This window comes from Balearica regulorum, chromosome 12 (assembly GCF_011004875.1).
Source record: "Balearica regulorum gibbericeps isolate bBalReg1 chromosome 12, bBalReg1.pri, whole genome shotgun sequence".
Lineage (NCBI taxonomy): Eukaryota > Metazoa > Chordata > Aves > Gruiformes > Gruidae > Balearica > Balearica regulorum.
In genome coordinates, this window is record NC_046195.1 from 14,298,718 (window position 1) to 14,321,170 (window position 22,453).

The following is a 22,453-nucleotide window of genomic DNA, read 5'->3' on the forward strand; positions in this document are numbered from 1 at the left end:
ACCCGTTTGGGCTGGGTCATTCGCACTATGCTAAGAAAAACATTTGCAACTGTACTCTAGGGAGTAGTGTTACCGTAAAACATGGGAGTACTAGGGTGAAGTTGGGGTCCTTTGTTTTACAGCACATATCACTACCTGATGTCTGTTGTTCATTTCCAAGGATCTTTGTGATGCAGCCCGGGAGGTGCCTGTTTCCACAAATTGCTATTACTGTCTATATTTCAAAAGGGAAAGTGGTACAACACACTTCTTTGGTTCTACCGAAATGGAATTGTTTTTTTTCTTACACAAGTTGGATGAATTTTGGCTCTAAACTGATGAAGTACTTCATCTGGTGCTTTACTTGAAACAGTCCAGTACTTCCGTGGAAATGAATAAAATTGTCCACAACCACTAAGTTACTTTCCTGGTTTTTTTGACTGGGTCTTTTTGGAGCTGATCATTTACTTCAATAAATACAACTCTAAGCATAATTTTAGCCTGGTCTAAAAAGAAAGCGAGTTTAAAGGGTAGATCCTATGGCTTCTGTTAATTTTTTTGGTTTTTTTTTTTAAATGGAAAGCTTTCTGCTTCCCACTTTGGGCCAAAGTGCAGTTTTTGGATAGAAATTCTACTCTGTCACAGTTCAAATTTCAACAGTGATGGCAACATTTGCAGTTTTGTTTGCAGTAATTTTTCACAGAAGGATTATTTCTCCCTCTTGAATACATTTGTTTCTTGTAAGCGCTTGATGTGCTGCATCCATTTGGCAATGACCCCCTTGTTGGAGAGTTACAATCTGCCAGGTTTGTTTTCTTTCTGAAGCTTTTAAAACAGAGCAAGTCCCAAGTTAAATTTATCTGAACCAACATACGCATGGTTCGCACAGATGTTGAGTCACCAGACCCTCCTTTTCCTCACACCACTTCCCAGGCGTTCATCCTACGGAAGCCAGTCATAGTCTGGTGAAATAGAGGTGAAAATGCAGCTTCACGCGTCAGCAGAAAGGCTCCTCACTTGAGGAGGAGTCAAGGCAAGCTCCCTCCGAAGCCTCGGTGTACGCGATGCATGGTGACCCACTTCTCCAGCTTGGGAGGCTTGGCCGATCTTCGCAGAAATCAGTGAAACCAGGTCAATTAACCGCAGTGAAAGATCTGGCCAAAGGAACAAACGGGGTGGAAAAGGAGTGTAAGTGATAAAAGAACTAAACACAGCTTGAGCTGAAGCGTTCACAGGGACCGTAATGCATGTGGCAAGAGGATAAAGGTGAAATTCAATGACAAGGGTCCCCTCGAGCCTCTTTTTTCCCTTTCTGCGGACTATTTAGTGTGACCCAGTTCCCCTTTCGGCTGTTGGCATTGGGAAAAAGCACGATCCATTCTGATCATGGTTTTATTCCTACCTCCGCCGGACTGAAAGGAGGTTCCTGATTTACACTAACAAGGAGACTTGGCCCTTGGGGTTAGATGGTGGCGCAGCACCCCCTTCCTCTTCCCAGCACTGGCAGGAAAATGGTAAAACAATCGGCTGGGCTAGCAGATGTGCAGTCTGAGTTCAGAGGATGAATGAAACGCCGGATCTGCAAATGTTGATAGCTTTCTGATTAAAAGCTCTCCACTGCAATACAGATAGATAGATTAAAAAAATATATATTTCTATTAGAAAATGGAGACCACAGCACAGCCTTGATTTGCCCCAAAGTCACCAGCTTTGACACACATTTCCTTCCCCAGCACCTCACTAAATGTGCAGTGCAGAGATCCAGCCTGCCCTCCTCCCTAAGGGAACCTCTCCAGATCTCGTTACGGCCTCTCGGTTCGGGGGCATTGCCTGTCACGTCTTATTGCTTCGGCACTATGACAGGAACTGCATTGCTGAAACGCAAAGATGATGGAAATGTTAATTGCTTCTAGGGGAATGTCAGCGGCAGCACTTGCCTGGCTGAGAGAAAAGCCCCAGGGCATTTACCTGGAGGCGGACGAGGATCCTCCTTACGCCGGGGTCAAAGCAGAGCAACTCCCTTGATTTCGGCAGAGCCTGTGCTTTTTTCCCCTGGAAGAGAGAGCGCTCAGAATCTGTTCTCTATTCATTAGTTCAGCCTGACATGGAGAAGCTAACTTAGCAAGATGGGAAGTCAGCCATGAAATAAGCTGTTAATATAAGTAAGGAAGCAGTGACAGACATTGGAGTTACTGCTGCTGTGCTTATGTTTTGGGAGATGACAGAATCCCAGCAGATCATTAGCAGGGGGCAAATACAGAAGTCCTTAGGCTAAATCTTGCCATTGCTCCCAGTAATTGCCTTTTAAGCAACTGGGAGTTTGTAGGTGAAAGGTCTTGTACAACCGGAATGAACATTTAGTGACAGTAAATTTTTCTGACCGTAACTCAGAAGCATTGAGACCTTAAATATACATGGCTTTGCTAATGCTAACAGAGCAACTCAGTCTTTTAGAGGCTGCTTTCCTCAATTTTGTTGTAGCTTGTACAGCCAATAAACAGATCACGCTAGCTTATTGCAAAGATGTATTTTCTTTATACACAGATGGTATTAGAAAACATCTCTGTATATAAAATCCGTAAATACGCAATGAATTAGTTCTCTGATATGCAATGAATTAGTTTTCTGTGCAATACTCCCAACAGGAAGCGAAGCGTGTGTAGTGACTAAAACCAATATTATTACTTGCTTAAATAGAGTAATGCATCCTGTTGTTGTGAACGGTAAGCTTTGACTGGAAAGGATTGTTATTGCAGCTTCAAATCATTCAAAACACTTTTTTTTTTTAATTTAAAAAAAAAGTAAATTTTATTCACTTCCAAGCATCAACTGTTGGCATATTTCCTTACAGAAGACACTGTTGTGTCCGGTTATTACTCAACCACTAACATTAAAGACAGTAAAGTTGCAGGAAACACAGTTCATCTCTTGCGTAGTTAGAAAGGAGTTGGCTTCCCAATTACTCTGGAAATTGGACTTGCTGCTGGGCAGAAAACCACAATTCACAGCGGAAAATAATAGTTGATACATGAATATCTACCTAAAGATTAATCAGCAAAACAAACAACATATGAGGAAGATGACCCACATGACGTTGTTTGGAGGAAATTAGTCACCAGTATCCTCTTGTTTTAAAACGTTACATTACCGTCCCTCATCAATTTAGTTGAGAATGGGTTAATGCAATCTGTTGTGAGTGAGAAAGCAAGCTGTTTGCAACAGACAGGCCGTATTTTACAAGCGCCTGATGTTGACTATGTGCCTGTTAATTCCAAGGGTTAGTGCTGCAGGCTAGCACTGAATTCCAGGTGTTAGTGCACATCGCATGGTGCTAAGGCTCCTAGCAAGCATCAGCACCGTGAAAGACAGACACGAGAAACCGGGGTAGAGGCAGGATCAAGTTTGCTTTGTGCATGGTCCCAACATACCTTTTGTGGTTTCCTGCCATATTCACTGGGTCAATGAGCACACCTTTAAAAGCTTTCTTTCCTCTCACCTCTGGCTTCATGGCATACTATTTAGGGAGGATAACCAGCTAAATATCGCAGTGAGATAAGCCTCCCTGGATCTGAGGTAACTGCACTGACTCTCACTTCCAGCTTAATCACGCCGATGCTCAACCAAGAACAATGGTCCCTCTCGTGCCAACCGCGCGATGTACAAGGAATAACTCTGAAAGTGTATGTTTTCTTCCTTCTCCATTGAGAAACTATGCGTAAAACATTCTGACACCAAGTACTACATGACATGTGTAACAAACAAACGAAAAAGGCCACAAGATGAGTCCAGGACCTACCGATGTCAATGGAAGTTTTTGCTGTTCGTTCCACCGTGGCCAGGGGTTCTCCCATCCCCAACCCACAGGCAAGAGAGGACGGAGTGAAGTTGGTGCCTGGGAGTTTGGGGGGTGATGTGGCTTCTCCTTCAGGGTGGTTAAATGCTGCCTATTTGCAAAAAGCCAGTGCATCTCATAGTTAATGCATGCTGCTCTGTGCGGGTGTTTTGAGGCTGGCAGCTCCTTTGCTTTTTTTTGTTTTAATTAGGCTCTAATCTCTAGCAAATTAGCTTGATTGCAGATGACCACTTTTATTAGTCAAAGATCTAACTAACACATTTTTCCTGATAGCTTTCTGGCAAAAAAAGATCCAGACTCACCACTGTTTCACACTAGGCTTCCCCAGACCAACAGCATTTACTAACACGTAAGCTTTGGGGGCTTTAGCCAGCTTTGCCCTACGTCCACTACAGTGCAAAGGCATGTGGCTTACCGAACTGGAAACCACTGCCAGAACAGTCTGTTTTGATGTATAAACCAGAAGAAAGGTCAGCATGCTGCAAAGCAGACAGGCACTGACACCAGTGACGTGTGTAGGAGCTGGAAAAAGCATCAACCTCTGCGGGTGAGTTTGATGACAAGGCAGTCTGGTGCCTGGCTGCTTTGGGAGGTCTCATCCTTCACCCTGCACGCTGCTTTGGGCTACCCATTGTGGACAGCCATTTCTGTGAGCAAAGAGCAACCCTGGCAGAAGTTTAGGGGTTGTCAACCTCTAGGTTTTGTTTTCATGCTTTTTAAAATGTAGCTGCTTCATTGAAAGAAAGGAAAGAAACAAAGAATCCTCCACCCAAACCTTAAAACACTGTTTTGAAGCTTTGAGAAAAATGCTGTTTTCTTCCCACCCCCCAGGAAATGACTCATTACTAGAGAAACATCAAAAAAATAAATAATCAGCTTAATTGCCTGTTAGTATAAAAATCAATTAAAAAAAAAAAACCACCACACACCACGAGATCTGCAGCTGGCTTGGTTAACGAGTCTCCTAGCAATGGTCTTCCCTCATCTTGCCTCTTTCTTCTTCGGCCTCCTACCCCACAGCTGTGTCTGCTCCGCTCCCTCTCCTTCCAACTGCTACTTCTTCAAACAAATCAGTGCTACTAAGAGTCACGAAAAGGCCAAGCTCCAGCTCTTTCACCTCATCTCCTGGTGTCAGAAGCTCCCGCAGAGCCGTCTCTCTGAGCTTGCCTCTCTTTCCTCGGCTGTGGCCCCTGGGATCGGAGCCGCAGCCATCCCGGTCCTGCAGGAGTTCAGGACAGAGCCAGGGCTGCTGCCAGCAGACCTGCAGGGAACAGGATCTTCTCCCCTCTTAGCCCTGAGGCCGTGATTTGGTTGTCCCAGCAGCAGGCTGTCTTAAGCAACTACTTACTGGTTGTACTCAGTGGATATATCCTTTAAACCCCATGACTTTTCATGTCCTGATAAACAATGCAAATATTTTCTGCAATCGCTACCCACCCAACATGTTCAGCCTTGGCCATCCACCAGCCACCGCGCAAGCCCGGGAGGGATCGTACCGGTCCCTGCAAACCACCGTGCTTCGGCACTGCGCTATGCCCGGCTGTGCAGGGAGATTTCTGTATTACTCGTTTAGCCACCACCGCTCCGCATGGAGCCCGGGGGAGCGGGCAGCCTCGTGCCTGAAAGAGAACTTCGGGAATGGGACGGAGCCGTGCCAAGTTTGGCAGCTCCCCCGGCAGCTGTAGCTGCAGATCAGGGCAGCGTGTGGTCAGGGGGTAATGAGCTCGTAGCAAAGCATGAGTGTGCATCTGGTGTGGATCACAGGGCTGACTTAATTTCCTTCCTCCTGGCTCCCTTGTTGCGCTCTGCCCGGCGATTTCACCCAGGCCTGGCCGTTATCCAGTCGGTACCTAGTTTCCTCAGGGCAGAGCCAGAGATAGCACTGGCTTCCCAAGGTGTGGGATAATTAGTAATCACTCCGATGAGCCTTCGTGGGCATATTTGCTTTCTCAGGAGCCACCAGGTCTCCCCAGTGGCATCTGGAGAACATCCAGAGCTGATGGAGTGGCGAACAGGCGCTTCCCTGTTATACCTGCCTGAACTGGAGACCGCAGCCAGTAAAACAGAGAGGAAGATTTCCATTCTCTTGGCCCACAAGGCTCTCTTAAAAGCTGGAGACAGGAAACATTATCTGTTAGGGACTCATCAGTATTTGTGCTGCAGCAGCTCTGGAGGCTCCCACTGACATCCTGCTCCTGTTATTCTGGGCACAGCCACCAGATTGAAAACAGTCCTGGCCGCAAAGACTTTGCAATTGAACCCACCTACATGAATAACTAGGGCCAGCCCCTCCAACAGACCTACAGCTAAGGTGCTTGGCTCTTCCCAGTTAGCCAGGGCCACCAGGGCTCGCTGTATCTGTGCCACCTGCCCAGCCTAGTCCAAGTCCAACATACCCATCCCCGACCATGGAGGATGCTACTGAGTCAGTACCGGGAAGGACGTCAGCAAAGCTGGAGGAAACCCAGCCACCTCCAGCCCTCCCCAACAGCTCCTTATTTGATTTATGGTTTTGATGCTTAACCTTACCATCTTTAGTAATTCCCACAGATAACAAAGCTAGACAAACACCAGGGCTGGGTGAGAGAGGAGGAGGACTTTAACTCAAGGTCACAGGATGCAGGTCCCCAGCACAGCCAAGGGCTGAACCCAGGTCATCCGAAACTCAATCCCGTGCCCAGTCAGCCAAGCAATGCCAGTTCTCATGCTTTACCAGCTTGCAAGTCTTTTACTTACGTATTTAGAAAAGGCTTCACTCGATTTTCCAATAAATATTTGTTGCTGGTAATGATGGCATTGCAAAGAGTTATTTGACTGTAGCTGTGCTCCTGGCAGCTTCTTCAAACAAAGGCTTAACAAAAATTTCACATTAAATCCAGGCATCTGGTCCAGTAACTCTCCTGGTAAGATACAAGGCAAAGAAAAGAGTTTTGATTTAGGTTTTTCCAGATCTTCCCCCTCTTACTCATATCTTTTATACCCCTCAAACCTGTACAAGGGTACACAAGACGGTGTTTTCCAGGAAAGGTTCAGTTGCATTTCATCTCTCCATCTAAAGCAACATCTTCAGTTAGTACTTCATTTATGACAAAAATGGCAAAAAAAAAAAAAAAAAAAGATATATGGAGAAGCTTTGTCAGATATCCATCAGTATCCATCGATACCATCAATAACCAATCCCACTTTTATCTAATTTCAGAGTCATTGGTACATGCTTGGCTTGCAGGATACTAGGTTTGTGTTACATTTAGAAGGGATAACAGGGAAGAAAACCGAGGGGAGATAAACTAACCATTTGTGGAATATTCCTGAAGTCTTTTCTTTTTCTTTGTGTTTAAATGAAAGGAAAAAAAATTGTCATAATAATTTTCTGGGGTTTCCAAAGAGGAGTAAGAAGCTCCCAAACTCTGCAGACCTATCTATCTGTGAGTGCAGTGCTTCTTGATGCTGAATGGGAAAGACTGAGTTAATTGCCAGGAAGTGGAAACTGTGCTATAATATCTTGGCGAAAGCGTATATGATGAAGAGCTGCTTGCTCTGCTGCCTCGCAATGCTAATAACATACATGTGTCTGCTGGACTACGGGCCATTTAGAAGTCAGCTGTAACTGGAGGACCTGCGTGGTGTTGGCGTGGATCAATCATCAATCAAAATCTGACAGCTGAGCCCAGGATGGTGCAGGGAGGAGAGTCGGCTAGGACAGGCAGAGGACTAGGCAGAGCCTCTCCCCGTGCCAGGTGCTGCCTGCAGGCAGCATTAGTGTGAGCCCGATCCAGAGCATGCAGAGACCTGTGGCTGCCTGGACCTGGCATCCTTCGCTGGTCTGAACCAGGACACCAGGGCAGTAATATCTGACCTGGGGATCAGTCAAGCATACGCATTAAGTGGCTGTAACAAAGTGCTTATCAGTCTCTCATTAGTAAAGATTATTCTCCGATGTCTGCGCCACTTGCAAATCCTGGAACTGGCTGGGTTTGTTCCTCCCAGAAGGTATACGCGCAGTCAGCACTATTTAACCATTCCCAGGAAGAGATGAGCTTTCCTGAGAGGAAATCAGTGTTTCATCCCCACCCAGAAGAGTCAGCAGGATTGGATAAAATCCACAGTCAGAGGTCTGTGTGCGAGCCCAGGGGCATGGTTGGTGAGCATGGCTTGTATGAGCCATTTCAGTCCAAATGAAATGCTCATGAAAAAAGACTTAAGCCCCTGAGTTTCCGTACATTCAGTGTGAAACAGAGGAAGCCCAGCCTGGTTCGGCTCCCCCCCATCCCTTCCTTTCACCTTGGCTTCCTGCCATTGTCTTTGGTAGAGGTGGGGCAGCTGTGGGAGCCCAGGGAAAGGGGGGCACTTTCTTCTCTTGCTCACCATATTGATTATTTGTAGCCCTTTCAGGTATTTTCCAGCCCATATATGTTTTCCTCAAGTGTCTATATACACAGACACATGTGTGTACATTTATACATGCACACACACCTACTTTACACATATATTCCTGCATATACACACACTTGTATGGTGACCTTGGCCCTTTGGAAAGTGTGTCAGACTCATTTCTGCCACGCTCATATATTTCCATCAACAAACATACAACTTCCACCTCTTTTTCTGCAATACAATGACGCAGAAGGGTAGGGTGAACGCTCCGTGGGAGCGTAGCCTGGCACTGCCTTACACACTGGCACCACAGCCACGGAAGTGGGGGCAACAAAAGGCCAAGCTGGGCTTGTCCTTGACGGTTGTGTAACACAGCTCATCACAGCCCAGCTTCTAATTGCTGTCTCCATCCAGGAAGGACCCTTAACACCTACACAGCTTTTGCAACAGCAGCCCTTCAGGCCAGGCTCTCCGGCTTTTCGGTGCTTTGTTTAGTGCACCAGAGTGCTGAGCGCCCTGAAGCAGCTTTAAACATCCTCCCTCTGCTCCGGGCAAGCCCTGGAAGCAGTCCAGCCCCTGGAAGCTGCTTCACTTTGTGTCAGCAGTCCTGGTCCCCTCGGCTGCCTGCAGGCACCGTGTTTGGGTGCCACAAACGCATGCCTTTCCCAGACTCCCCTATTGCTTGGGAGACCCTGGGTCCAGGAGCAGGTTCCTGTAACTGCAGACTCGCAGGCTGCTGAGCTCGGCTTTTCTTCCCTTGCCTGTTCCTGGGACAGGCCAAGGCATCTGGCTTTCATTAGTTTTCGGTGCTCTACTCTCAGAAGCGAATTCTAGTTTGAGAAGGACTTTTTGCTTTTCACATCTTGCTTTGAAGAAACTACTGTTTAAAAAAAAATGTTTTCTCATCCAATGTCATCACTGGTACCGCTGAAAGGCTGCTTTCAGCCTGCCGGAAACTGGCCTCAGGGAGACCTCAACACCTGCTAAAATCCTGCCCTGAGCCGGGGCCTCTATGAAAACCCTCCACCACAGTCCTCGTCAGCAAAATTCAGAGCCAGTCCATCGCCTCGGACAGCTTATGAGGCAGCTGGGTGTTCTTCCTCCAGCCTCGGTGTACGGGAGAGCAGAGGAGCCTCACATGAGAAAGCCAGGTCTGAAAGACCCGCCAGCAACGTCATGCAGCTGCTCAGAGGTGCGCGGCTGGGATGGGGCTGGTGAACCGAACGGCATCTCCCCGTGAACCCGGCACAGCTTCCCCGCCGCACGGCTGCACCGTGCGAGGCTTCACGCCCGTGTAAAGCTCACCTTCATTCCTGGTGTGACGTACAGGAGAGGCCCAGACCTGCCCACCCGGGCAGTGTACGCAGATCTCACTCAGCGCATCCAGAGAGGCATTTTCTCACCCATCGGGTGGGGTTACCCCCTGGAGACAAACCCAGACCAGAAAGGACTGGGGATGGGAAAGGGGAGGGCAAGGAAGAAGGGGAAAATCATGGAAGTCGTGGTCCCAGCAGGAAACCCAGATAAGAAATAAGCCATGAAAACTCCCTACCCGCGATTTGCTCTGTGAGAAATATCTGCTCTCAGCCTCGCCAAGGCAGAGGTTCTCTTGAGCATCCAACACTCAAACTTTCTTCCTGCCTGTAGTCGGCAATCCTACTTAATTAACTCACCTGGAATTTCTGAACCATCTTTCACTTATTTCACTGGGACAGAGACTGCCTTTTTATTTTTCTTATCCACTGCTGAAAATGATAGCATGAGCAGGCCTGGTGGGCTCCAACACCATCCCACTGAACAAAGAATAAAATAATACATTATCAATAATCAGAGCCATCTCCTGAGCTGAGCCTTTTTGCAGTGCTCGGCTTGTTACCTACTGTTGTCATTCAGACTCCAGCCCCAGAAGACCTGTGGACCTCGAAGACCCTGTGGGATAAGCTGCAAGTGACACAGAAGGTGAACGTTTCTCTTTCACGCTGTCGCCACGCAGCCAGCAGCACAGGAACAGATCTCCAGCCCTGCACGGGTGGAGCTCCCTGGGGAACCCGGCTCTGCGTGTAACTGCTGGAGAGGAACAGAGAAAATACTCCTGATAAACGCTGCCGAAAACAATGTGGTACACGCCTAAGAGCAAAGCTGAGAGCTGAAACACGCTGTCACAGCCCGCTCCTGGGGATAAAGCTTTCCGCTGCTTTAGAGCAGAGCGCGGAGCGGTGGGATCAGGGAAATGCTGTCACTTGGCAACTGCATTAACGCCAGAACCCGAACCGAACTGTTTGGGAGTGAGAAATTTCATTTTTTGATGCAGCTGTGCCCACACGCTGGAGCAAAGGGAAGTGATTTGTGTCCTGTGCCACCTACACAGCCGAGAGAAAGGCCCTTGATGGGGAACTAGGAAGCAAGTACAACAGCGGGTTTTTTTTTGAGACACACGCAAGTCCTACTGAAGCCTGAAACATTTTGTCAGAGAGGAATCAGCTCAAGCAAGCGCCGGGCACTTTACTTACGCAAAAGTGCTGCTTTTAATGCTCTTAGAGTGGTAACAAATGGTGACCCATCCTCTGTTTTTTATAACAAAACCCAGCAAAAAATCAGTGTATTGGATGTTGCTACAACTGTCTTTGGGAGGATGCGTCGCATTGGTTTAAATACAACTCGTCACTTTTCTTCTGTACCCTGCAGTGCGCAGGCAGAAAAGGGGGGGTTTTAATCAAAGAGTAAAGATCTCTTGTTGGGTGGTTGAATGTCTCCTACTCCAGGCAAAGTCTTGTCTTCTGGTAATACAAGCAAAATGAGAAAACGTAATACTGAACATTGAGGGCGTCAGACCTCGTTATTATTCATGCGTTTCAGGACTCATTAATTGATAGCTTTGATTCTTACAGCCACATATTTTCAAGCAGGGGAGAGGTTGTCATTCGATGGCTGAGGAAACGTCGTAAGGTGAAAAGAGAGGTGCCTTCCCCATCCGCCACATCAGCATCAGCCCACCCCTCCCCAAAACTAGCTCTCAAACAAGCAGCCATGTCGGGAAGTAGAGTCTGGCAGAGGGGAAGAGGCTCACTGTTCAAGGGGAAATGAACTTGGTCATGTCACCCATAGACCCAAACATCAAGATGTTCTGGAATTATTTTGCTTTTCCTCATTTCCCTACTTTTTTGTTTGTGAAAATAGAATTTTGGAGGAGGGATTTAGGATTTGTGCTTACAAATAAAATAGACTATAACTTGCATAACGGGAGCAGTTCAGTTTTACATGGTTGTCTCTTGACATGTTTACACAGCTGGCCAGATACCATTAAAACATATTTTCTCAGGAGGCAGTGTGGTCTAGTGGAATGAGCACGGGCCTAGGAGTCAGGAACTCCCACGTTGTAATTTTGGGTCACCAGTGATTTGCCTTGGTGCACAGAGTCATTTAACCCCTCTGTGCTTCAGCATCCCCAAAAGACATCTCCTCGTCACAGCTCGATGTTGAGGATCAATGCGTTAATCCTGGGGTGGGAGAGATCCTGATGTGGTACCCAGGGCCAAAAACACCCCCAAAAAGACAGCAGAGAGGTTCATTGGCTCCAACTTTCTTCTCTGTCTTCACCTCTTGTCGGTTTGGGTTAGCCAGCCTCTGAATCAGAAATGATGTATCTGACATGGTCTTGTGCAAGTCCTTCTGCTCCAAATTGAGATTACCTGTAAGCACGCTGTAGCAGTTTGTCACCTCTCCTAGCAGTAAAGGAACACAAGCCTTCTCGGTAAGACCACCACGGCTTTGCAGATCCTTAGTGAAGTAAAAAAGTGAACAAGTAGAAGTGCTAACTTTCAGCCCAGGAACATTAATGATAAAAAAGCATCAATTTCCAAAAAGCTGATGAATACACCAAATATTATATCTGAACAGGAGCTTGCATAGCCATGGGACTGTAAGTACCATGAAATGACTGCCTCTAGTTCTAGCTCAGACAGTAAAAAAATCAAATAAAACCTTAATTGATATTGAACTAGGGCCTATACTGTGACACCATTTGAAATTACAGCCTTCCTTCTTAGATTCCTTCAATTCAGGATATTTTTCCCATAGCATCGAGATGACTGAGTAGACTTCACATCTGACCTAGAACCTGCATGCACACCAATCCGTATCGCTTCTGGGTGATGATGATGGAAATTATCCTACTGGAAGATATTTTAGCTGGTAGCTAAATTGTGATCTTACTCATTAAACAAACTCGTTTACTTCTCCCACTGTTGTTACGTCTGGTAACTGCCGTGTTTGTGTTTCACTCTGCTGTTAATAACGATTTTATTTGATGGAATATTGGAGAACATCCAGCAAAAAATGCTCCAAATCAGGCAAAAACTATTTTGTTGCTTCATTCTGGTTCCTTTCTTCCCTCTCTACAGTTTCTCAGGGCCTGTAATAAAAAGGAAAAGTTGCTTGCAAAACTTGCTGATAGACTGTATCTCTGGGGTTTTGTCAGCAGCTTGAGGGGATTTTTGTCAACAACTTGAGTCATTTTAGAGAACTGGTCTGCTTTTTGTAAAGCAAATTTGTGCAAAGGAGGATGGGTGTGGGAACAGCTAGGCGGCACAACATCTGACAGGCACGGTGGTGCAGACACTTTCTCAGGGCTCTGGGTATGGGGAAAGGATGTGTCAAGCCGTGAAGGAGACAGAGCTGGAGGCGTCCACAGACTGAGAAAGTCTTGCGGCCGGGTGTGTTCAGTCCTGCGGCTGCTCTAACTTGCTGAGGAGGTCAGATGGACTTTTCAACTGAATCCGGGGTCTTGGTGCCTTCTCTGACCACACGGTTGTGCTGAGGGCTGGAGCTGACCCCACCGAATCCCCGGAACGCTGGAGATGCAGGACCTACGGAGGCCACCTCGGCCACCTCCGGGGAAGCAGGGCTCTCCCCAGCTCGATGCCTGGTCAACCAAGGCTCTGTCCAGCCAAGGCTGGAGACAGCAGGACCCCTCGGCAGCCTGTTCCCACACTGCACAAGCTGAGTGGAGAAGTTCTTCCAGATGTCCAAACTGAACCTCCTGAGCCACAGGCTGCGGCCGCAAAGCCCAGCTGCGACCTGCGGTTCGGGAATCAGACAATCAGACCTTCTCCTCCATTACCACCAAGGTAACAGAGCATTCAGTGCATGCCCTCTTCATGAGAAACAACTGAAAGAAACATTTTTTTTTTTTTTTTTTTTTCCCAGAGAGAGATTGTTCTCTTCTGGATGGCAGACTTTAACAGCAAAGAAATTTGAGCCTTCAGGGTATCTTTAACCCAATTTTAGAACCTCCTGGAAGTAGAAGTTATTAACGGACTTGTTGCTGGAAGCTCAGCTCCAGTGTTTTACATGGCTGTGAAACATGCTCCTGATCGGAGAACGAGCACGAAAACAAGAGAAAACCAGGAATCTGTTATCTGATACTCCCCCCTTTGCTAATAAAGTTCTTTTTTCAATGCTGAAATCTTGGTTGGTTTTAAAAGAGTCTTGTAAAATTGCCTTGACACCTTATTAACATCGATACAAAAAAATCTACCCACCCACCCTTTACTGACACAGTGCTGCAAGGGATAAAACAGGGATTTTACAAACCTGTCAAAGGAAATCTGTTGCCCGAGCTCGGAGTGGGCGTATGGTCTGTGATGAAGTGTCATGCATATCTATAGTGGCCTATAAATATCAAATATTACCATTTCCTGAATTAGGGCATTTGTCTTTTAGTAGCCTTATTTATATAATTGACACTTGCTTCAGTGGTTTGCTCCAGTATTTCATTACCAGATAATATATCCAGGTCAACCTTGGTAGGTTAGTGCAGAACCCCACTCCCTCAGCAGGATCTCAAAATTTAGGTCAATTCGCATAACTTTGATGAATCTTTAGAACTAAAATGATTAAAGTAACAACTTCCATTGACACCCCGCTGAGGTCTCTGACCTTAAATCATGGAGGTCACAAAAAATATGTTAAGAATCCAAATAAACTCTAATTCAGAACCCCTTTAGATTAAGCATCTCTGTGCAGTGGGGGCATCAGTATGACTTGAAGGAAGTGTACAACACTTGGTAAGTTTCTCAATGATTAAAACTTTTCATAGGAATTTAACAGATTTCAATGCATACCTTTTTTTTCTCAACCCCAACAAAGGCTTTTTTTTTTTTTAAAAGACAATGGAAAAGATAAGCACTGCAAGTTAACAAAGTACCAGTTCTGCAAATTCTTCACTAAGCTGTAACCGTCTAGTTTCAGGGTTGCAGAGAATAAAGTCAAAACGTTTTTCAGTTAAAGGGTTTGACACTTTTCCACGCCATACCAGGACAGATGCAAGCATTCAGTGTTTGAGCTCCAGGGGTGCAATGACAAAGGCCCCTTCCTACGTCACTGAATAAATCATCAGGCAAGAACTTTTCCTGACTACACAAGACAGCCATGATGACACACGTGCTTGGTATTAAAGGAAGAGCCTTGATTAGTTGGCGCTGTCTAAAATCCATGTCCAAACCCAGATTTTCTTTTACTATAGGCTAATTTGTTCCATTTTGAAGAGCCTTGCAGGAGCTCGGGGGGGGGGGGGGGGGCGTTGAGCAGTCACGTTCTGGAGCGTGCTGGGGGGGGACACAGGGAGGGCTGCAAGTCCTCCTCCACAAGCTGGTGCCAAAGGGACGCGGCCAAGAGCTGGGTGTTCCAACTACCTCTCTTAGGGACAAAGGATGCTTTCACACAAAAGCGCTCTGCGCTCTCTTGGCGGCTGGAGAAGGTGGCAGGTAACAGAGGGAAGATGTGCCGTACCCATTGAGAGTCCCTTTGAAAAAAATATATATTCACTTAAGTCTTCAGTCACTGGCATTGTACAGCGTTGCCTCCCGATGTTTTTTGCTCAGAATTACGTAAACCAGGAACAAAGTCATGACGTTTGTTTGAAAGAGTGTGATTTACATGAAGGAAGGAATCCCACAGCGTTTACATCTCCTCTGTGAGTCATGTTTTGGTATCCCTCGTCCTGTGCCTTCACACACGTTTGGCCCAGGACATGTTGAGATTACATGCAACAAGGGAGATCCAGGGCGAGGAGGGCTGCTTTCGAGACAAAGCCCACAGTACAAATTCCTTCGTGAAGTGGAAAGTATTACCACCCAGCCCTCGCCTCCCACTACACGCACCGAAGAGAAGAGCGTGTGGGTTGCGTGTACATGTGCCAGGGCAGCATTTTCTCATGTGTGTTTATTTAGCAAAGTGGAGGTCTCAAAACTACAAAGCAAGCAGCAACTCAGGCCTTCAAAATCTTTGCTCCTCTGTGACAATGTGTCCGACTATCTGGCCAGTAATTCCACCATTAAGTGGAAAATATACTGTGATTTTGTTTTGCAGGCCAAAGCTGCCTCCTGTCAGGGCCACACACAGAACTGCTGTGGACTCCAAGGGAAGGTACCAGGGATGGGCAGCGTCTGGGGGGACGGCCCTGTGAGCCACCCAAATCGTTTGGATGATAGGGTGCACCAGCGTAGTCCACCCTTGCACTGCTTCTATGCTTCAAGTCCTGTTTTTAAAAACATTTCAAGTATTTAAAACCTCACCTTCTTAGCTAAGAAGAGGAACTTGCTATTTATAAAAGAGCAGCACGCCAAAGCGTTGGGTGATTTAGTCTTCTCTACTAGGGTGCGTGCGTCGAAGCAGGTTTTCAAGCTGTGGTTGGGGCTTTCTTCTGTCCCTCAGCATTGTGCTGCCTATTTGTAATTACAGCAATGTGTGGACAGCTGTTATATTTTTGCCTGCAAGAGCCATGGTAATTGCACTTAAGCACTGCTGCATCTTCCATGTGCGAGCCTTGGGTTGACATTTTTTTCAGTTGAGTCCCAAATGGCACGTTTTGTGTATTAGTATTTAGTGCCAGTCTATAATTAGAAGATCATTTTTTCCAGAGCTAATGAACAGATGCCCTAGCAACCTCTGGATCTGATCCCAAATCCATTAAAACCGTTCAAGTGATTCCATTTTACGTGGGACAGACTGAGAAGTTTGCAGAAAGATGCTGCCAAGTATTTCCAATCGGGAATATGCTGAAACTTGGTGAAAAAGGATGGAAGAATTCATCCTGTATCTGTCCCTGTTACATCCAACTTGGAGAGAAACCGGGAAAATTAAATGAGTAATACTTCCTGAACTATGATGGTATATTGATGGAAATGTGGCTAAGAATTAGCTCCCATGGAAAAATTAAGAAAAATATGTTTCTATCATCGTAATGAAGACTTAAGCTGTTGCTATTAGTCATTAGTGCCAGTTTATAGAGCCAAAGATGCTAAGTGTAGGGATACAGTGAGCCTCAACGGCATTTCTTTCCTGTGCACCAGCCTTTGTGTGTGCATTTCTACCATGGTGTCCTGCCATGCCGAGCTCCAGCGACTATTTGTCACCAAACATTTGGCTCCATTTCACTTCCAGCATCTCCAAAGCCAGATTCCACACCAAAATTAATAGCTCCAAACATTTCCACGCCCAGTCTTCACCCTGGTGCCCAGAAGTACACTTGATTTAGCACATGAGAGCACAGGTTAATGATGATCAATCTAAAATGAGAGCTAGGAGGGATCGTAAAACAGCCCAACCACACCATACCCTGCTTGGCGTCAGTGTGCGCCTTTCTGTTTGGATAATGTTCTTCAAAAGCAACTAAGAGTCTATTAAAATGCATCAAAAAAGCACCAAACAGCTGGTATGATGAAGGTACACTGCATTTCCAAACGGTTTTCATGGTCCGGGGCACATCCATTCACCGAAGATTTTCAGAAGTGTCTATGGAAATGCCAGAAGACCATCACTTTGTTGAAAACCCAATTTTCACAGCAAAACCAGCAGAGCCCATGCCTGTTCTCCCCAGGCAGAGCCCTGAGCTGTGCAAACACCACCTACCCTGCACCAGGAACGCACGCCCTAAGGCACAGAGTCTTCAGCTCCTGCCGCGGTCCAGTCGTCAGCTTTTGGGATTTATTAGCAAGGTAAATACTGCTCACAAACTATCAAGTCCACAAAGAAATACAGTATAAAAACAATGAAGAACTGCAGTGAAAGGCAAATGCGCTTTACATAAAAAAGTCTGAAAAGGTCACCAGAATGTTTGTGGGAAGGATACAAATATTTTTTAACTTTGAACGACAAGACCGAAAGGTGGACAAAGAAACGACTGTGTTAGCACCCCAGGGAGTGAATAAAAATTGCCAGAGACTATGAATTAATTCCAAATCAATTGTGCTGTAATGAAACCCTCTACAATACAGATACCGATCCACACACCTCCGCGTCATCAGCAGAACGGGGCTGTTAATGAATGTTTTTCTGGAACTTCTTTTAAAAGCTGAGATCTCAAACTATCATTCCTCTCCCACTCCCTCTGGACAGCCTTTATACAAGGCAGATAAAAGGGGAATTTCCCGTCCACGACCACACAGCACAGAAGGAGATTTCAAAGACAAAGATCAATGGCTAATCTTCTGATTTTTGGCACAAATCTTATCATTCAGGGTTGTTTCCTACTTGACAGTTCCCAACAGCATATCTTATTTATTTACAGAAAGACAGGAATTAACAACAGCTCATGATATTTTTATTTTAATGAAATTTAAAAAGGCAGTTATTAGTTATACATACACACAACTGATTCTGTACTTGTTAGTCATAAATATAGAACATTCAGAAGTACAAAATACACTTTATCCACAACACAATTTCACATCAATATGAAGAGTTTAAACAGATAAGTAACCAAGTGCCTAACAATGACAGAAGCCCATTTTTTGAGTTGTTTTCTTTTTCTTCTTTTTCTTTTTTTTCTTTTTTTTTAAAGACCATTAATCTACACAAAGCAATCACTGCCCACAGTCATCAGTTCCCTGAAATGCACTCTGGTTTAGAGTAGGAAAAGACTGACCTTTTAAAGAGAATTAGATGCCATCACCTTTTCTTTGCTCCATTAATAGAAACAAAACCAAGCCCACATTCTCCTCTTCTCACAGCTAACAACTGTGAAAAATGGGACTCTGGCAAAAATCACCTGAAGCCAAACTTGAGCACTGCCAGGAAAAGTGAAAATAACTGAACTAGAGATTAGTCCACTCGATACCTTGCAAACAAAGAGCAACAGCAGTATGACACCGATAAGGCATTAATGACCAAATGGCTGTATTATTCTCGAAAAAAGAGTACACCCTATGTATAAAAATATATGTCATAGCAATTGGGTAAATCCAACACTATTTAACACTGTGCCAAAAGTAATTAAGAGTTAAAAAGGCAGTACTGCAAGAAGTATTTACAGTTTCCTACTGTACTTCAAAAGAAGAGAAAAAAAAAGGCAACAAAGCTACAAATGGAACTATCTGGTTAAAGCATCACCACAGGTACTGCCAGTAGCACTTATAAGAAGTAATCTGATGGAGTCTCTCTTGTTAAACAGGATTGCTTCTCTCAATAAACGAATGTCATTATTTTAGTATCTAAAATCTTCTCAGTCTATATGCCCGCTCATTGAAATAACTCACCCTGACCACTACTATCTGCAGTTTCTTGCTCCATCAGTTTAAAACCCGAAAGATTCAGTTCCAAGAACGACTGTGTTTGCAACACAGTTTGATCCGAAATCACAGCTTTATTTCCAGCTTAAAAAACACAAAAAAACCAAGAAATCCACCACCTGTGCAATTCTGGAAACCGGCAGCCAAAGTGCCAGCAAAGCTACACCAAGGGCACGTAATAAAAATGTTAGCATTCCAAATGCGCTTTATAACTGCACCTATAGGATAAGTAAGTCGCTTTAGTAACAAAACACATGACAAAACGATACGGCACAGCCACCGCTACGCAGGTTTTTTGGCCACAAGACCTGGGACGAGGCTGTTTCAGAGGAGCAAGCCACTGACACGACAGCAGCAGGCGGCGAGGGCAGCGCAGGATGCCCAGCGGCGGTAGCAAATGCTGAACATGCTCCTTCACTCAGTCAAAAGCACAAAGTCGCCAAACTTTAAGCTCATTAAGCGCTCCCTCCTCGCTGGCTCAGGAACGGCAACCTAACGCTTCCCACCCGGGCGTGGGAAAGCGCTGCAGAGATGGGATGGCCGGGAACGGGAGGGGAGGTAAGGAAACGCCAAGAAGAAAGCACTGGCTCGGGATGGCGGAACAGAAACGAGGGAGGATGATGGCTCACAGGGAAAACCCAAACCTGGCACTATCCGGACTGCCCCTTCACAGGGTAGCCATCCCCTTTCCCAACCAGAAAGGCCGGAGTGGTCTACAAGGTGAGAAGCAGTCCATGCTCTGATGTCTCAGGCATATTGGCTTCAAAAAAATAATACTGTATTTAAAAAACAACAACAACAGAGAGATGTGCTTGAAATTCTGCTAACAGTGCACTTCTAACTGCACAACCAAATTCTGTACACGAGAAGCCTTCTACAGTAGTATAAAAACCATGACACACTGAGGAAGTTATCATCACTGACGTTAGGAGAAAGATTACTTTAAAAACCTTATTTTTAGATTGAATTCAGGAACAAACGTAAATTAAAAATACACTTTGAGCAGTTTGCTGGGTAAAATAAAACAGAGGAACAGCACTTTTTCAATTTGTTTTTCACTTTATGGAGAAATGTTTTTTAAAAAATTTAGAAAAACTGACGTTCATCATGTCAAGCATCTTCTGCACAGGGATACAAACTGCTCACCTACTGCTCTCTCCCTCGTGATTAGGCCCTGTTAAAAGCATGTCCCGCTGCACAGACACTGCCCACCTCACTCAGCCGCAGAGCTTTGCCTTATCTAATTCAATGAGCAGTCATTTGTCTGAGCAGCGTGAGCAGAAAGAGAGAAGGCTCCAAGTGAATAAACTTCCATGTATTTAAAAGAATAGTTCGTAAGTGCATGGCTTGCTCACCTAAGAAGGTATTTTCCTGATCTCTGGGAGACAAGAGATAGGAGGTTTTTTTGTTTGTTCTCAGCGTGATTTTGGTGAGGCAAGTACAGACCAGGAGATCGGAGACCTCTCCAGTACTGCATCTACAGACATACAAAAATTTCCTAAAAAAAAGAGTCCCTAGCCCCACTTGCATGTAGAGCAAGAGATTGGTCCCAGATTTAGTGAAAGAAACAGTGGGAAGGACTCTTCCTGGACACTGAAAACTACATGCTGCTCTCGGAGAAGGCCAGGACAGCAAAGTCAGATGGGAACACCACCATACACTTCACTGTTAAAGCCACGTCCCTGGGTCTCGTTTGCTGCAGCCCAGCCGCCTGCATTGCTTCTCAACATGAAACCTGGGTGGCCAGAGCTGGCTGCAGGCCAGGGGCATCCCAACAAGATGGACTGCAGTGATGTGCAGGGTGCCTCCCATCAGAAGCACCCCAGAATTCAAGAGTAGCTACCAGAAGGCAGACCTTAGTGAGGGCTAAGAAGTGCTGCGGACATTGAGATCTTCTAGATGGGGGCTACACCCTGGGGTTGCTGTTTCAAGGTCCGTGATGGCCCCTGAATACACAAAGGCTGAGTGAAGCTGCCCCCTTCCTCCTCTGCAAAGGCTGGCCACCACCATCCAACCTCAAAGGTTATGAACAACCTGCATGCGAGAACTCTGGGTTCCTTGTCCTTCATGAGTGATTCCTTCTGCTCCCATCCCAGAAGAAACGATCTGGGTAAAAACGCTGACCTTATAACCCAGCCTCTGTAACTCGTCATGCATATGAAATACCGTATAAAAAGCTTTCTACCACATTTCTGCTGATGACATATGGTAGGTGACTTGCCCAAGAGGAAGGTGATTAACTTACCTCTGCGGAAAAGCATATAGCATTCGGAATCGTCAAGAGTCCTCCACGTACTTGGTAAGCTGAAAATCCCATATTTAACAGAATAGGGTTAACAGGGTTTAACAGGAGTGATTGCTTGGGAATCCAAGCAAAAATTCAAGTTATCACTGTGTACGCAGTGGACTATAGTCCAATTGATATCTACTACCAACTCACTCTAAAAAAATGATACACTACAAAACCATCTCACTGCTTGCAGCAAATGAGCTTAAATGATTTCCTAGTAATAGGCCACCACCTTGCACTGTTAAAATGTGAGGTTTCACAGTATAAAAAAGTACTTCACAGAAAGGAAATGCAGCTAATATAGAAAATGCAATCTTGATGTGTTTACAGTCATTTTTTAAGAGGCAATATTTTTGGGAAAGCAAGAACGATAGAAATTAAAGCAGCCAGTGAGAAATGTGTAGAGTTGTAGGCCTCAATTCAGTGCAAAAACAGACTAACAGCTTATGTAAGTAAATGCTTGTTCTGAATAGAGAACCACCTGAATTAAAAGTGAGAACACCTATGTGAAGCGATGGAGACTCCTAGAATATCTAAATCCTCCATGTATGTCGTCTACCTTTTCAGTACACTCCAGAACAGACCCTTTGTAAAGGCAAAAGAAACCAGTACAGGAAATCACTTCATACAGCACAAGATATACATAAAGTACCAAAATGTACACACATTCAAGTTTAAGTTAGAAAAGGCGGAGCTGAATCTTCTGGTGAGAGAGGCCTACATTATGTTGCTTAATCTTACATTTAAAGTCACCTAAAAACTACAAGAATCAAAGAAAACAGAATATTGTGTCTGCTTCCAGAAACTTAAGCTTAAAGCAAGGCATCGAAATTAAGCGGTAGGCACTGTAACAAGACATTACCTTACCTCTTCTCTGTTAGTCTTTGTTACTTCGTTATCTATTTAAAAATTACCATTCAAAGGAAATATTATGTATCATTCACATTCAAATGTTTAAGACTCAGAGATTTTTTTTTTTTTTAAATCAAGCGAAGTTTTTCATCTCTGAGGTAGCTGACAATAAAATGAAAAAAAAAATAAAAATGGAGCTGTCAATGAACACTAACAAGTGCTGAAGCTCCTCTTTCGGCACTGACGCATCCCAAGGAGGAGAGAGCAAGCCCTACACCACTATCTGAAACATGAGAAATGTGTCTTCTGGTTTAGTAGCTTCTACAGAAATGCAACACAGAAAAAGCAGAGCCAAAATTACACTGAAATGGCCTTGGAGAAGAACTTCCATTTCTGCTTCGCAAGCTACTCAGAAAATGGTGGAAACATGCCTAGGTCAGCAAAATCTTCAATGTTGTAGTTGCCAGTACCCTGCGTCGGATCCCCCGGCATTGGCAGCATGTCCTGCACGATAAGGAAAAATCAAAGTGAAGTGTC

General features: G+C 45.3%; 1 protein-coding gene and 1 long non-coding RNA gene across 14 annotated transcripts in view; both read right to left on the reverse strand.

Moving 5' to 3' along the window:
* Window positions 1–1,292: 1,292 nt before the first annotated feature.
* On the reverse strand, window positions 1,293–13,336 carry LOC142603425 (uncharacterized). Its single transcript, XR_012837351.1, has 3 exons — window positions 9,880–13,336; window positions 6,569–6,732; window positions 1,293–5,943 (listed from the first exon to the last, which is right to left on the reverse strand). It is a non-coding gene; the product is annotated as an uncharacterized LOC142603425 (long non-coding RNA).
* Window positions 13,337–17,785: 4,449 nt separating this feature from the next.
* The window catches only part of ARNT2 (aryl hydrocarbon receptor nuclear translocator 2), a 105,178-nt gene continuing 100,510 nt past the window's right edge, over window positions 17,786–22,453 (reverse strand). For all 13 annotated transcript variants that reach the window (XM_075764144.1, XM_075764139.1, XM_075764146.1 and 10 more), the window contains one exon: window positions 17,786–22,420. In XM_075764144.1, coding sequence (XP_075620259.1) covers window positions 22,322–22,420 — 99 coding nt within the window. In that variant the 3' untranslated portion in view covers window positions 17,786–22,321. The remainder of the gene's footprint in view (window positions 22,421–22,453) is intronic.